The sequence below is a fragment of the Hemiscyllium ocellatum genome, chromosome 4 (genome assembly GCF_020745735.1).
Source record: "Hemiscyllium ocellatum isolate sHemOce1 chromosome 4, sHemOce1.pat.X.cur, whole genome shotgun sequence".
Classification (NCBI taxonomy): domain Eukaryota; kingdom Metazoa; phylum Chordata; class Chondrichthyes; order Orectolobiformes; family Hemiscylliidae; genus Hemiscyllium; species Hemiscyllium ocellatum.
In genome coordinates, this window is record NC_083404.1 from 112,623,065 (window position 1) to 112,639,613 (window position 16,549).

The following is a 16,549-nucleotide window of genomic DNA, read 5'->3' on the forward strand; positions in this document are numbered from 1 at the left end:
CAGATTACAACAGAATCTTGACCAGATGGGCCAATGGGCTGAGAAGTGGCAGATGGAGTTTAATTCAGATAAATGCGAGGTGCTGCATTTTGGGAAAGCAAATCTTAGCAGGACTTATACACTTAATAGTAAGGTCCTAGGGAGTGTTGCTGAACAAGGAGAGTGCAGGTTCATAGCTCCTTGAAAGTGGAGTCGCAGGTAGATAGGATAGTGAAGAAGGCATTTGGTATGCTTTCCTTTATTTGTCAGAGTATTGAGTACAGGAGCTGGGAGGTCATGTTGCGGCAGTACAGGACATTGGTTGGGCCACTGTTGGAATATTGCATGCAATTCTGGTCTCCTTTCTATCGGAAAGATGTTATGAAACTTGAAAGCGTTCAGAAAAGATTTACAAGGACGTTGCCAGGGTTGGAGGATTTGAGCTATAGGGAGAGGCTGAACAGACTGGGGCTGATTTCCCTGGAGCGTCGGAGGCTGAGGGGTGACCTTGTAGAGGTTTACAAAATTGAGGGACATAGATAGGGTAAATAGGCAAAGTCTTTTCCCTGGGGTGGGGGAGTCCAGAACTAAAGGGCATAGGTTTAGGGTGAGAGGGGAGAGATATAAAAGAGACCCAAGGGGCAACATTTTCACACAGAGGGTGGTATGTGTATGGAATGAGCTGCCAGAGGAAGTGGTGGAGGCTGGTACAATTGAAACATTTAAGAGACATTTGGATGGGTATATGAATAGGAAGGGTTTGGAGAGATATGGGCCGGGTGCTGGCAGGTGGGACTAGATTGGGTTGGGATATCTGCATGGACAGTTTGGACTGAAGGGTTTGTTTTCATGCTGTACATCTCTATGACTCTGTAAGTAAACCTATGCTTAATAATCAGGGTTGTTTGCTACTAATCACTACTTGAACTGACAGACTTTTGAGACCTATTTTAGAGGACAATTAAACCAAACCCATTTCTGTGGCTCTGGAGTCACATGTAGGCTAGTGGATTTTCTTCCTTTCCTTGAACCCGATGGGTTTTTACAATAATGTGTTATTTACATTGTTGTAAAGTAGCTATACTACATGGTAACCATTATGCTAACTTGAAATTCCACATAGTTATTCATTCAAATTTCACTGTCTGTCTTGTTACGATTCGACCAACATTCCCTAAAGTCGTAGCTTGGTATTCTGGTTAAATGACAATACCACCACCTCCCTCCCCTGAATATGTGAGAAAGGGACTGGATTGTTGATCTTTCCCATTTGAAAATTTTTTTGATTTTCTTATGCTATCCTTTGCTTGAAATTAGGCAAGTTCTGTCTAAATTGGGTTGAAATTTGTAAAGATTTTTAAAGCTGTCAATACTTCGAGGTAATTTAACGGCACACTTTTTTTTATATCAGCTCTTTCTGATGAAGAGTTCTTTGATGGTTCCTCAACGGAAAGTGCATTGATGAGTGAAGATTACAGTCAGGATCTGGATATTTCAACCAACCCAGAGGAATCTCAAGAGGAAGATGAAAGCAATGCAACAGTGCGATGTGTCTGTGGAATGGATGAAGAAAATGGTTTTATGATTCAGGTAGTCAAAATAGTTTAACATGGTTTTGTTTATTTTTATGTTTTGGCACCTTGCCATTTCAAGACCAAGCTACTAATTGGATTTTAGGTGTACCGTGTATGCAAAGCGCATCTTTCAATATCTTTTGAAGCACAATCACAGAACTGTTACACAGCCCATTATGCCTCCACTAACTCTTTGAGTAAGCATCATGATTTAGTGCTACTTGCCACCCCCTTGTCAGCTAGCTCAGTTGGCTGGTCAGCTGGTTTGTGATGCAGAGTGATGCTGTTATGGACCGGGCTAGACCACCTCAAAACAAAAGAAGGTAACCTAGACCCTAACTTTTACTTTTCTTTTAGGCAAATGTAAATGGATTTTGCAGGAGTGATGCCGCAGGGCAAACCACTCAGCTTTAAAACAAAAACAGAATTTATTTATGAATGAAGCACGAACAAAAGAAAACTTAATTTAGAATAACCCAATTGACACAGCATCGCAACTTAACAAAGCTGTTCCAGTCTCTGTAACATCCCATAAACATACCCCTTGGCAAAAGGCAAATTCAAACACAGGTTCTTACAAGCGGGAGAGGTTTCAGAGAGAACGTTCAAACAAGAAACAGTACAGAACCTCTTTTCACTTCTCTGCTACCAGTGATTTTCTGACTGTCTGCAAAAAATAATCCAAACTAGAAATAAATACCTCAATTGGGAGAACTGGCCACACCCCAGCCATTGTTCTAAAGCAGCCATTTCCAGACATATTGGAACCTCTGCCTTTACAACCCCTCTTGAAAGAAAGCCAAGGAGAACCTTGTTAAAGGGGCATCATCGTCACAATGCCAACAGTTGACATTCAGTGCACACTTGCTGAGGATGCCATGAACAGACACTCCTTCTCGATCTCTCCCCTCACCTGAGGTTTAGTCACACTCAAGTTAAACTACCAGTAGTTTTCTCTCTCTAATGTGAGTGCTGTGACTACATCATCTTTACCTTTACCTTACTCATAACACTGCACGTTATTTCAATTTAAATAATGACCTTTTCAATGCCTTTGTGGAATCTGTTTTTATTACATTTGGTAGTCCATTCAAGACCCAAACCATTTATTGTATGAGGAAGTTTCTTTTCTTTGCCCCTTTAGCACATTACTTCAAACCTGCATTTCCAGTTCTGGATCTGTTTGGAAGCAATAACCGTTTTCTACATCCAGGCCTGTCATGATTTTGAAAACTTCCATCAAATCTCCTCTCAGCCTTTCCCTCTTCAAGGAAAACAGTCTCAACTTTTCCAAGCTTTTCCTCATTACTGAAATTTCTCATTGGTGGAACCAATCGTATAAACCTCTTTGGCAAAATCTTCATGTTCTGCCTAAAGTGTGGCATTTAGAACTGTGCACAGTACTCAGATATGATCTTACTAGTGTATAACCTGCCTGTTCTTGTACTTTGTGCCTCTATTTCTGAAGCCTAGAATATTGCATGTTTTATTGATATTGCTATAGAGTCATAGAGATGTACAGCATGGAAACAGACCCTTCGGTCTAACCCGTCCATGCCAACCAGATATCCCAACCCAATCTAGTCCCACCTTCCAGCACCCTGCCTATATCCCTCCAAACCCTCCTTATTCATATACCCATCCAAATGCCTCTTAAATGTCGCAATTGTACCAGCCTCCATCACATCCTCTGGCAGCTCATTCCATACACGTACCACCCTCTGCGTAAAAACATTGTCCCTTGGGTCTCTTTTATATCTTTCCCCTCTCACCCTAAACCTATTCTCCCTGTATTCCATGAGATCTAACCTTGCTAATCAGTCTCCCATGGGGAACCTTATCGAACACCTTACTGAAGTCCATATGGATCACATCTACTGCTCTGCCCTCATCAATCTTCTTTGTTACTTCTTCAAAAAACTCAAACAAGTTTGTGAGACATGATTTCCCATGCAGAAAGCCATGTTGACTATCCCAAATCAGGCCTTGTCTTTCCAAATTCATGTACATCCTGTCCCACAGGATTCCCTCTAACAACTTGCCCACCGCCGAGGTCAGGCTCACCGGTCTATAGTTCTCTGGCTTGTCCTTATCACCCTTCTTAAACAGTGGCACCACGTCTGCCAAACTCCAGTCTTCCGGCATCTCACCTGTGACTATCGCTGATGCAAATATCTCAGCAAGAGGCCCAGCAATCACATCTCTAGCTTCCCACAGTGTTCTCGGGTACACCTGATCAGATCCTGGAGATTTATCCACCTTTAACCATTTCAAGACACCCAGCACTTCCTCCTCTGTATATCTGGACATTTTGCAAGATGTCACCATCGATTTCCCTACAGTCTATATCTTCCATATCCTTTTCCACAGTAAATACTGATGCAAAATATTCATTTAATATCTCCCCCATTTTCTGTGGCTCCACACAAAGGCCGCCTTGCTGATCTTTGAGGGGCCCTATTCTCTCCCAAGTTACCCTTTGTCCTTAATATATTTGTAAAAACACTTTGGATTTTCCTTAATTCTATTTGTCAAAGCTATCTCATGTCCGTGTTTTGCCCTCGTGATTTCCCTCTTAAGTATACTCCAACCTCTTTTATATTCTTCTAAGGATTCACTCGATCTATCCTGTCTATACCTGACATATGTTTCCTTCTTTTTCTGAACCAAACCCTCAATTTCTTTAGTCAGCCAGCATTCCCTATATCTATCAGCCTTTCCTTTCACCCTGACAGGAGGTTACAGCCTGGAATCTAATCGCGGGGTTCAGGGTGGTTTATATACAGAATAACAGATAGCCTGGAGTGAATTGCAGCCTGGAATCGAATCGAGGTGTTCAGGGTGGGTTATATACAAAATAACAGATAGCCCAGAGGGAGTTACAGCCTGGAATCTAATCAAGGGGTTCATCTTGCCTCCTTTAATGACATTTGTATCCAGGTTTCTCTACTGCTGCATACCTTTTTGAGTACAATCCTTTATTTTATGCTGTCTCTCCATATTCTTTTGACCAAAATGTGTCACCTCACACTTCTCCACATGAACATTTATGCACCAGCTGTCCGCTCACTCCATCGCTTGTTAATGTCTTTTTGAAGTTTTAAACTCACGTAAACAGTCCTTCCAAGTTTTGTATAATTTGAAATTGTCCCCTGTATGCCAAGATCTAGGTTATTAATATAAATCGCAAAAGCAATGGACCCAATACCGATGCCTTGGAAGCTTCTACATAAGATTCTCCAGCCAATAAAAAAGCCATTAATTATTACTCCCTGTTGAATTGAATTGAATTGAATTGAAGTTATTGTCACGTGTACCAAGGCACAGTGAAAAGCATTGTCTTGTGAGCATTACAGGCAGATCACATAGTTAAGTAGCATAGATAGTAACATAGATAGTAGCATAGATGTTTCCTGTCAATCAGCCAATTTTCGTATCCCTTTTATTCCCCTTTCTCTCAATTCTGTTGTTATTGAATGCCTTTTGGAATTTTATGTGTACCATTTCAACAGTATTCCTTACCTAGGAAGAGGTATGCTTCCCGTAGAATGAGTGCAGTGAAGGTTCACCAGATTTCTGGGATGGCAGGTTTGTCACATGAGGCGAAGTTGAGTTGACTGGGCTATATTAACTGGGGTTTAGAAGAATGAGAGGTGATCTCATTGAAATAAATAAAGTTCTGACAGGTCTGGACAGACTAGATACAGAGCCCGTGTTTCTTTTGTCTGGGTGGTCCAGGCAACGAATTTGACTTAAATTGATTTTACGCAATGGATGTTAGAGTGTGACAAACCATGCTGAGTGTGTTAGCCACCAACTGAATCGTAATATTTGAAAGGAAATTAGTTAATTACATGAAGACAAACATTTTTCATGACCTCAGGGAAATAGTGAGGATATAGAACTGACTGTATTGCTCTTTCACAAGCATGGACATGCCAGGCCTCCTGGCTTCCTTCTATACTGTAAACATTTCATGATTTTGGGACTTGAGCATTTTCTAAAATAATTTCAGACTTATAGTATCCTCTGTATTTGGCTTTTATATTGTGAAGATGAACAGAAGTTTATTTAAGGCTTTTAGATATTTGTTTATTTAGAGCCAGGCATGCTACACATTTGAAGCACCACGCTTCATAAATTCCATTATCTGCAAGTTTTAAAATTTGCAAGGCATTGTACTTACAATATGTATTACTATAAGAATATAAATTCTGTACAGAGAAAACCATTCATCCCACTTTGCCATTGTCTGCCCTTTGAAAGAGCTTTCCAATTATTCGCCCTCCATGTTGTTTCTCTATAGTCTTGCAATATGTTTGTTCTGGAATTGCTTAGTCATAGATATATACTACATGGAAACAGACTTTTTGGTCCAATTCGTCCATGCCAATGATATCCTCAATGAATCTAGTCCCATTTGGTCCATATACATCTAAACCCATGTACTCATATACCCATCCAGATGCCTTTTAAATGTTGCAATTGTACTAGCCTCCACTACTTCCTCTGGCAGTTCATTCCATATATGCACCATGCTTTGCTGAAAAAGTTGCCCCTTAGGTCTCTTTTATATCTTTCCCCTCTCACCCTAAACCTATGCCCTCTAGTTCTGGACTTCCTCACCCCAGCGAAAAGACCTTGTGTATTTATCCTGCCAATGCCCCACATGATTTTATAAACCTCTAGAAGGTCACCCCTCAGCCTCTGACGCTCCAGGGAAAACAGCCGTTGCGTATTCAGCCTCTCCCTATAGGTTAAACCCTCCAATCCTGGCAACATGCTTGTAAAACTTTTCTAAACTTCCAAGTTTCACAACCACTTTCCTCTTGGCAGGAGACCAGAATTATGTGCACTATTCCAAAAGTGGCCGAACCAATGTCCTGTACAGCCACAACGTGACCTCCCACCTCGTATACTAAATGCTCTGACCGATAAAGGAGAGCATTTCTTTTGAGTAACTGATGCTGTCTTTCAAGTCTTGTGGTATTCTAAGGTTTGTGTCAGTATTTTCTAAGAGAGTCCTGCACAGAAAATAGTCAGAAGGTGATGTAGCACTGAATTTGAGAGCATAAACTAGGAATAAAATAATATATTGCCTTTTTGAAAAGCTTGAGTAACTCGTGGAGTCTCATGTATTATTATTTGACGTTAATAATTGTTGTTTTCTTTCCCTTTTCTTCCTCTGTCTCCTGCCCACTGAAGTGTGAAGAGTGCCTTTGCTGGCAGCACAGCATCTGTCTGGGTTTATTGGAAGACAGCATTCCAGACCAGTATATCTGCTACTTCTGCCAGGATCCTCCAGGTACCTCCTGCCATGGGTTACCTGCTAATACCCGATTCAAGCTGTCGGTGCAACTTAAATAAAAATTAAACAAAAGCAAAGTACTGCAGATGCTAGAAATCTGAAATAAAAACAAGTGCAGGAGAAACTCAGCACCTGTTAAGAAACAAAGAAAACATTTCACGTTCAATCTACTTTTCAAGAAACGTTAACACTGTTCCTCAAAATAGTCCTGTCGTGTTTATGCAATTGGTTTGGAAATGCACTTTCAATATACTTGAAAGCCTGTTTAAATTTGTTCCTATTGTACTGGATAAATGTTTATGTACCTCAAAGACTGGTGCTTATGGTAAGATCGTTTTGAATGCCTACATATTCAGTCAACCAAGTTTCCTCTCTGAACAGCTCTGTAAAATTATTTAGTTATCCAGAAAATCCTGAGAATGCTCAGAAATTCAGGCTGAGTCTGTGAGAAATTAATATTTTGTTCTGATAAACAGTCATAGGTCTGCAATATCAGCTGTATTTGTCTCTCCACAGATGCAGCCTGATCTCAGTATTCCGAGCATTTTCTGTTTAGATTTACAGCATTGTCAGTATTTTGCTTTGGAATATCATTCTTATTGTAAAGGTTTTCACAATTTTGATTTCCTAAAGAAGTTACAGTTTCAAAAATATCAGTGTCAGTTTCTTCTGTGATGAAAATTTCAATTTTCTAAGACTTGTTTTGGTGATTTTAAACGTCCTTTAGATGGACCAGGTCTAGTTAAGTCAATTTTGATCTCGAGTCAGTGATACTATACACTGAAAAAGAGGTAGAGAATTTTATGGAGGGAATTATTCGGATTTAATTGCCTTTGTGATAGAAGGTGCAGACAATGGCAGGGTGAGGTCAGTGAGTCAGCAATGAAGGAACAAAAATTAAGATTATCATAAATAGCAGCATGAATAGGCCATTCAACCCCAAAATCCCATGCAGCATTTGTAAGATTGTGACTGATCTGTTTTTATTTGTTTGCAGATCCTTTATTTCCTTTGATATGTTTCTCATTTTTTGATATATTCAGTGACCCAGCTTTTCCTACTCTGTTGTAGTGAATTCCAAAGGCTTAATATCTTTCTCAGAGAAAAAAAAAATCTTCCTCAACGGTGTTTTAAGTAGAAAGTTCCTTTTTGTGAAACCGTACCTAAATTTCTAGACTCACCCACTGGAGAAACGTTCTCAGCTGTCAAGGCTTCCTCAAAATCTTTTGTTTCAAATGATATCTAATTGTTCTAGTCAGCAATGGGTAAAGACTTGATCTGTCCTTGTAAGACAAACTTTTCACCCCAGGTATCAGCCAATTGAACTGTCTTAAATGCGCCTGATGCAAATTTGTCCTTTATTAAATAAAGAGTGTCAAATTGTATGCATGAGCTTGGTGTGATATCATCAATGCCCTGTACAGTTGTAATGAGCTACCAACTTTTATACTTCATTCCCAAGTGTTGCTGTTTTGGACAAAGCTTGGAGGTAGGGAGGTGATGTTTGAATATGAGAATGAAAATTTCAAACTTGAACCTTTGGGGGCTAGATCGATGCACATCAACAAGCGCAGGTGTGACAAGGAACAGGACTTGGTGTAGTTTAGGATACACAATTTTGGATGGGTTCAAGCCAATCGAATATGGGGGATAGGCAAAGATAGCAATCAAGTTATTGGAGCTAGAGGTAATACAAACATGAGTTAGGGTTTCGGGTCCTCACTTTCAGGCATTTCAGATCTGACCACTCTGCATGCAAAAGCTTTTTCCTCATATCATTTGCACTGCCATTGCTAATTGTTTTAATCTAAGTCTTGTCGTTCTTGATCCTTTCAGGGTTGGGAAAGTTTCTGTCTACTTTATCCACGTCCCTCATGATTTTGAGTACAGTGTCAGAGCACCTCTCAACTTTGTCTTTAAAACTAGAGTCCTTCATCCCTAGTGTAAAAAATGAGGTCTGCAGATGCTGGAGATCACAGCTGAAAATGTGTTGCTGGTCAAAGCACAGCAGGCCAGGCAGCATCTCGGGAATAGAGAATTCGACATTTCGACCATAAGCCCTTCATCAGGAAGCCGACCATAAGCCCTTCATCCCTAGAACCACTTTTGTAAATGCTTTCAGCACTCACTCCAATGGCAGCTCATAGAACTAGAGGCAGTACTCCAGCTGGGGCTGAACTAGTGTCATTCAGCTCATTGTGTCTGTGTCCTTTCTTTGAAGAAACCATCCACTTAGGCCCAAGTCCTTTCGCTACTCCTACAAATTTGATTTTTAATATTACCATTAAACTTGCCTCTATTTTCCTTTCAACTAGACATTCCAGATCATTACAATGCGTAAGTATTATAAAATGTCTCAGCTTCTCTTTTATTTTCAGTACAATCTGGTTACGGACTTGCTGCCAGCTCTCTTTATTTACTGATCAGAGTGTTTCATAGGTTTGAAGACTTCTAGTAAATCTTCCTCTCACTTACAGTGTTCAGGGAGAATAATTCCAGCTTCTCACATGTCTCTATATAACTGAATTTCCCAGTACCTTGTAACATTCCAGTAAATGCTCTCTGCATACTTTTCAAGGTCCTCCTTGATTATGAATTGCTTTGAAGCATCCTGAGAATATTAGCAAGGTGCTATATAAATGCAATGTTCTTTATTCCTGGAGGTCAGAGATGGAATGACAAATATTGCTACGACAAGGAATGGCTAAAAAATGGACAGATGTATGGGCTGTCCTTTCTGAAGGAGAATTACTCCCAGCAGAATGCTAAGAAAATAGTATCAACTCACCAACTCCTGGCTGATGTGTATAGTGTGGCTGAGGTGCTCCATGGACTTCAACTGAAAATCAACATTCTCCAGTAAGTATTTTTAGGCACAAACAGCAGATTTGTTTTGCTGTAGTATCAGTTTGCTCCTAACACTGACTGTAATTATGATTTAAGACCCGATTGTTGGTTATAGGCTAAGAGACCACCTCACTATGTTCTGTATGAAATACATCTAATTTGTGCACCAAAGCCTGCTAGCAATTAAATTCAGAATTTTTTTTATTGCCCATCCTTAATTTACCAGAGGGTGTGGGTCTGGGTTCACATATAAGCCAGACTGGGTAAAGGTAGCATTATTGAATTGCATGGGTTTTTCCGACAATCAACAATGGTTTCATGGTCATCATTAGACTCGTCATTCCAGATATTTAGTAAATATAAATTCCTCCATTCCAAACCAAAGGGGTAGCCATGGGCACCCGCATGGGACCCAGCTATGCCTGCCTGTTTGTCAGATATGTAGAAGTTACACCAGCACCACCCCCCCCATCTGTTACTTCGCTACATCGATGATTGTATCGGCGCCACCTCATGCTCCCATGAGGAGGTTGAACAGTTCATCAACTTCATCAACACCTTCCACCCCAACCTCAGATTCACCTGGACCATCTTGAAAACATCTTTCCCTTTCCTGGATCTCTCCATTACCATCTCTGGCAACTAACTAACCACAGACACATAGTACAAGCCCACGGACTCCCACAGTTACCTAGACTACACCTCCTCCCAGCTCCCCCCAACCCTGTAAAAACACCATCCCTTATTCCCAATTCCTCCGCATCTGTTCCCAGGATGACCAATTCCACCTCAAAGTCCCAGATGGCCGCCTCCTTCCTTGATGGTGGTTGATGCCCTCCAGCGCATCTCCCCCACTTCACGCACCACCGCCCTTGAACCCCACCTCTCCCAATGCAACAAGGACAGAACCTCTTGATCCTCACCTTTCATCCATCAACCTCCACATACAACACATCATCTTCCGCCACCCCCAAAAGGACCCACCACCAGAGATATATTTCCCTCCCCACCCCTATTAGCATTCAGAAAAGACCATTCTCTCCGCGACTCCCTCATCAGGTCCCCACCCCCACCAGCCTACACCCCACTCCTGGCACCTTTCCCTGCCACCACAGGAAGTGCAAAACCTGCATCCATACCACTCCCTTCACCTCCATCCAAGGCTCCAAGGGATCCTTCCACATGCATCAGAAATTTACCTGCACCTCTACCAATATCATCTGTTGCACATAGTGTGGTCTTCTCTACATTGGGGAGACAGGATGTCTGCTTGTGGATTGTCTCAGAGAACATCTCTGGGACACCTGCACTCACCAGCCCCATTGTCCCGCGGCTGATCATTTCAATTCCCACTCCCACTTTGTCAAGGACATGCAGGTCCTGGGCCTCCTCCATTGCCAAACTGTTACCACCAGGCGCCTGGAGGAGGAACGCCTCATATTCCGCCTCGGGACCCTGCAACCACACGGAAGCAATGTGGGTTTCAACAGCTTCCTCGTTTCTCCTTCTCCTCCTCCTACTCCCCGCCCCCCGGCATTATGCCAGTCCCAAGCTTCGAATTCGGCACCACTCTCTGGACCTATCTATCACTCCCCCCTCTGACCTATCACCTTCTCCCTCACCTTCATCCACCTATTCCTTTCTCAGCTACCTTCCCCAAACCCCACCCCCTTCCATTTATCTCTCAGCTCTGACGCATGAGCCTCAATCCTGATGAAGGGAATATGCCAGAAACATCAATTCTCCTGTTCCTCGGTTGCCGCATGACCTGCTGTGCTTTTCCAGCACTGCACTCTCGACTCTGATCTCCAGTCCTCTCTGTCTCCTAAATTCCATCATCTGTCATGGTGGAATTCGAACCCAGGGCCTCAGAACATTACCTGAGTTTCTGGATGAATAGTCCAATTATAATACTACTAGGTCATTTGCCTCCCTAATGTGATGCCAAATCTTGATGTTATGTTTGAACAGACTGCAATTACGGCATGAGAAAAAGATTGTATTATATAAGCGATTGCCTCCACGTTATTGGAGAAGTAGAATGGCATGACATCTTGTCCTTTTTCCTCAAGGAGCAGAAAACACCCTGATCTACATCTCTTGGCCCAGTCATGCAAGAAATCCACTCAAGAGCAAACTACGGAGGAAAAGCCCATGGAATGTATAGACAGTATTAAGCAAGCTGAAAGCATCTGTCCTACTCAGCATCATAGAGAAAAATCAAGTCCCAGCAAGAGAGTAGAGGGAACCTATATCACTAGTGAACACAGCTACCAGAAACCTCAGGGCTGCAGCCTCGAGCAAAACCCTGCAAAAGACCAAAACTGTTCAGAGGATGAGGATACCGATAATTTAAATTATGAAGAGGATTGGGACACTACATCCAAGAGAGTTGAAAGGCATGCTCTTCAGGAAGTGGCAATCCCTACTAGACAGGTATGCTGATGCATTGCTGTTTTTCTTAGTTTGTGATTGTGTGTTCTGTCTGTTCTTTAGGATTTTCAGCATTGTTTGTAATTTGGTTTCTTTACATCATCTGAAATGTGCCCCTCCTGGCATGGCCTTCTGCTTCTCTTTTTTTAAAAATTTAACTTATTTTTCTGAACGACCTGTTCAGAGATGTTATTAGACACCTCTAGAGCTAGTGGTACTTGAACCCAGATGTCTCAGTCCACAGATAGGAATACTACCACTGCACTACAAGAGTTCCGCCCTGCTGCTCCTTTAATGTACTTTCTTATACTTGCAACAACTGGCAACTATGTGGTTTCCCTCATTTAATTAAAAAGTCCCAAAGTGCTTCACCAAGATGTAGCCAGAAAACGCTGAATGCTGAACTAGTGAGGGAGCTACTAGGTCTAGAGAAAATAATGTCAGTAGAAAATGGCAAGGTCATGGAGAGATTGAAGCATAACTAGAAGAATTTCAATTTGGTTCTTTGTTCCTAAACTTCAATGTGAGTAAGTGGGGGGAGCAATGCCATTGAACTAATAATCTAGAGGCTCACACTAATGTTCAAATCTTGTTATTACAGGTGGTGGAATTTGAATTGTGTTAATAAATCTGGAATTGAAAGCTATTCTCAGCAGTGGTGATGATGCAATTGTGGTTGATTGACAGTGGAAAGACATTGGCATAGTGGTAGAGGAACAGAACTCATACTCTAGAGCTCCATATTAATGCTCTGTGCTCAAATCCCACTGCGGCATGTATTGGAATTTAAATTTGACTAAGAAATGTGAACAGAATGTCATACTCAGACTTGAGGTCACGAAATGAATGCTGGCTAGGGGTTTTCAGTGACCATCACCAAGAGCGGCTCAGTAACACCATTACTGATCAAATTTGCTGAGTCCTAAAGGACATTGCTGGTAGGCTGGATTTTCAGCAGGCAGTGACAGAACCAACAATAGGGAAAAATGTACTCAACCTTGTCTTGCCCAATCTTTTCTCCATGCTAGTATCATTAGGAATGACTGCCACTCTAAGCTTGTGGAGCCAAGTCCTGTTTTCACACTGAGGATGCATGTTGTGTGGCACAATTACTATCCTAAATAGGATAGTTTTCCAGCTGACCTAGCAATTCAAAGCTGTGGGCCAGCAGCAGCAGAATTGGACTCAAATACAATCAGCAACCTCATGGACTAGCATATCCCCAACTCCATTACCATCAAGTTGTGGTAAACTGGACACTAAGTAACATATAATAAAGTTAAGTGATCTTGCCACCCAAAGAACAGATATAAGCTCTGCAGTCCCACCACTTCCTGTCATGAATGGTGCTAGACTATTAAAAAACACATTGAAGTAAGAAGAGTTTCCTCATGCTTAACAATGGTGGGAACCTATCACGTCAGCGCATATGACAAGACTAAAACATCACAGATGCTAGTCTGCAGCCAATTTGACCTACACACCCCACGTAATATCAAGGAACAGCTATCAGCCATGATAAAATTCCAGCAATATTGCAGAAGATTTGAGTTACAGAACTAGCTGTGCCAGTAGCTAAGTTGTTCCAATAAAGGTACAATACTGTCACCTGTCATGTTATCCTCAAAGAACAAGACAAATTCAACATGATCAATTTCAGCTTCACCACACTGTTCACCATCTGCAGAGTGATGGAAAGTGTGATCAAAAGTGCTAACAAGTGGCAGCAAGTCTGCAATAACTTGCTCACTGATATTCAGTTTGGTTCTGCCATAGTCACTCAGCTCCTGACCTCATTGCTGCCTTAGTTCAAACATTGACAAACCAGCTGATCTCCAGAGGTGAGAGAAGAGTGATTGCCTTGACATCAAGGCAGTATTTGATTGAGTACGGCATCAAAGAACCTTAGCAAAAGTGAGTCAGTGGAAATTATGATCTCCGTTGTTTGGCGTCTTGATTAGCTGAAAGGAAGATGATTTTATAGATCATGCATTTACTCCTAGGGCATCAGTTCAGGTAATTATTTTCCAATCACCCTGTACAAAGATGTTATTATATCCCTCTTGAGCGGGTGGGACTTGAACCCAGCCCTCCTGGCTCAGAGGTAGGGACACTACCACTGCTCCACAATAGCTCTGAAGTTTTCTCACGATAGTGTCCTTGGCCTGAGCATCTGCTTCATACGTTGCCAAATCTCTGTTATAAGGCCAGCAGTGGGTATGCTCGTTTTGCATTGATCAATATTCAGCACCATTCCTGACTCAGATACTGTAGCAATTCACCTCCAGCAAGACCTGGACGTATTTCCGACCTTCGATGCTGAGTGGCAACTAACATTTGTACCATACAAGTACCAGACAATGATCATTTCCAGTCGGAGAGAATTTCACCATTTGTCTTAACATTAATCTTAACATGGCTTGCCAACACTAAATCCCCCACTGCCAACATGGGCTTACCATTGACTAGAAACTGAAACAGAATTGGACCAGCCACATAAGTACTGTGGTTCCCAGAGGAGGTCAGAGGCTGGGAATTCTATGGTAACTTATTTCACCTTCTGACTTCTCATAGGCTGTCCATCATCTGCAAGGCATGGCAGAAATGCGATGGAATATTCCCCACTTCCCTAGATGAGTGCAACTCCAACAACACCCAAGAAACTGGAGACCATCAGGACAAAACAGCCCACTTCATAGACTGCCATCCACCTCTCAAACATTCACCCCTTCCACTTCACCGCTGCCATTGTGTTTACCACAAATAACGTTACACAATACCTTCCAAATTCACGTCCTCTAACATTCACTGTGGCTAGGTCAATACCCTGGATCTAATTTCCCAACAGTACTGTGGGTGTACCTATGTCACATGAACTGCAGCTGCTCAAGAAAGTGACTCCCCATCACTTTCTCAAAGGCAGTTATGGACAAGCTGTAAATACTGGCCCAGCCCCTGATACCCTCAATACTGTGAACAAATAAAAAATTTTAACAAGCAAATCTGATTCATCATCTTGGAAATTTTGACAAAATACAATTTGCCTTAGTGCCTTTAAGTTATAAAGAATGTCAGCCTGCATTCCAGCTGTGGATCACTGTTCGGTGACCCCTACTTTAAGTCTGGAGGTTGGATGAATTGTGTTCAGTTAAGATTCCTCTGGATTGAACAACTTACTGACATCCAGTATCAAGTACTGTATGTCAATAATAGCTTTATGGCCCAGGGTTCAGAGAAAACAGATACCCCAGGATCTTTTACATATACGTATATAATCCTAGAAAGTAAAAGTAATGGCCCTATTAACTTTTATACACAGAGACCAGATTACAAGGAAGTAAAAACTGTACTGTGGTTATAGAAAACCCTGAGTAAACCATACCTTGATTATAGAGAGCAGATTTGGGGGGACTAAAATAATTGGATGAAGGAAATCTGTAAATTTACAGATAATAGTTGATGTGCAATGATGAAATTAAAAGATGATGTTACAGAAATTAAAGTTGTGTTTCTGAAGGACTTGAAGGACTAGTACCAGGCCTTTCGAGAGTGATTGCACGTGAAGAATCATAGATGTTTTGCATTAGCTTCCAAAAACAGTGGTTGATGCCAGGTCAATGTTAATTCTAAATCTGAGCATTACACAATTTTTATTGATTAATGATGTTGCAGGATATAAGACAAGAACATGTATGTTGAATAACAGAGGATGTTCATGTGGTTAAACGGTCCACTACTGTTCCTATGTTCCTAGACAATTGCTCCAGAAGTGGAGAATTTCTGCAGTACTGAATTGTCAGTCCAGAGTGGTATGTAAGTCCGTGCTGTTCTCTCTGTGCTAGCAAACCAAGCAAACGGAGTTTTAAGGATCTGAAGAAGCCTATAGAAACAGACATTATTGATGTACTTAAGTGACAAATGAATGGTTTTTTTTGGAAGACGTCATGGATATTTGACTGAAAACTTGGACAATGGCTTTCTTATGATTTCAAGAGCTCAGCTCTTGAACTGATGCAGGAATATACATTTTGAGACAGATCTGCTTTAAATACTCTGATATTTGCTGATCATTCAGTTTGTTTATAAAGGTATTGTTCCATGACTCTGATTGTCTTCATTACTGAAAGGCAGCACTTGTGTGAGCTTTAGGCTGAACAGTTACAGTCCACTGAAGTGTTGCTCTTTAACTTTCAAGTAAAGTGCTAGCTATGTACTTAATTCACAGCAGTTGGTAATTGTAGAGTAGGAATAACCAAAAGGACAAATCTTTTGTAAGACCCACATGTGAAAGTAACAGACTTTTCTTTTGCTCCAAGCCTTCATGTCTGTGCTTTATATTTCATTGTTTTTGCCAATGTGTTTTTAAAACAAGCTCAGAAGAGTCCCTGATTCCCTTCTTAAGCAGCTT

The 16,549-nt window shown here is 41.4% G+C and overlaps 1 protein-coding gene across 2 annotated transcripts in view; it reads left to right on the forward strand.

The window, feature by feature from the left end:
• The window catches only part of phf20l1 (PHD finger protein 20 like 1), a 126,833-nt gene that overhangs the window by 101,017 nt on the left and 9,267 nt on the right, over window positions 1-16,549 (forward strand). For both annotated transcript variants that reach the window (XM_060823774.1, XM_060823775.1), the window contains 4 exons: window positions 1,391-1,569; window positions 6,759-6,858; window positions 9,525-9,720; window positions 11,781-12,144. In XM_060823774.1, coding sequence (XP_060679757.1) covers window positions 1,391-1,569; window positions 6,759-6,858; window positions 9,525-9,720; window positions 11,781-12,144 — 839 coding nt within the window. The remainder of the gene's footprint in view (window positions 1-1,390; window positions 1,570-6,758; window positions 6,859-9,524; window positions 9,721-11,780; window positions 12,145-16,549) is intronic.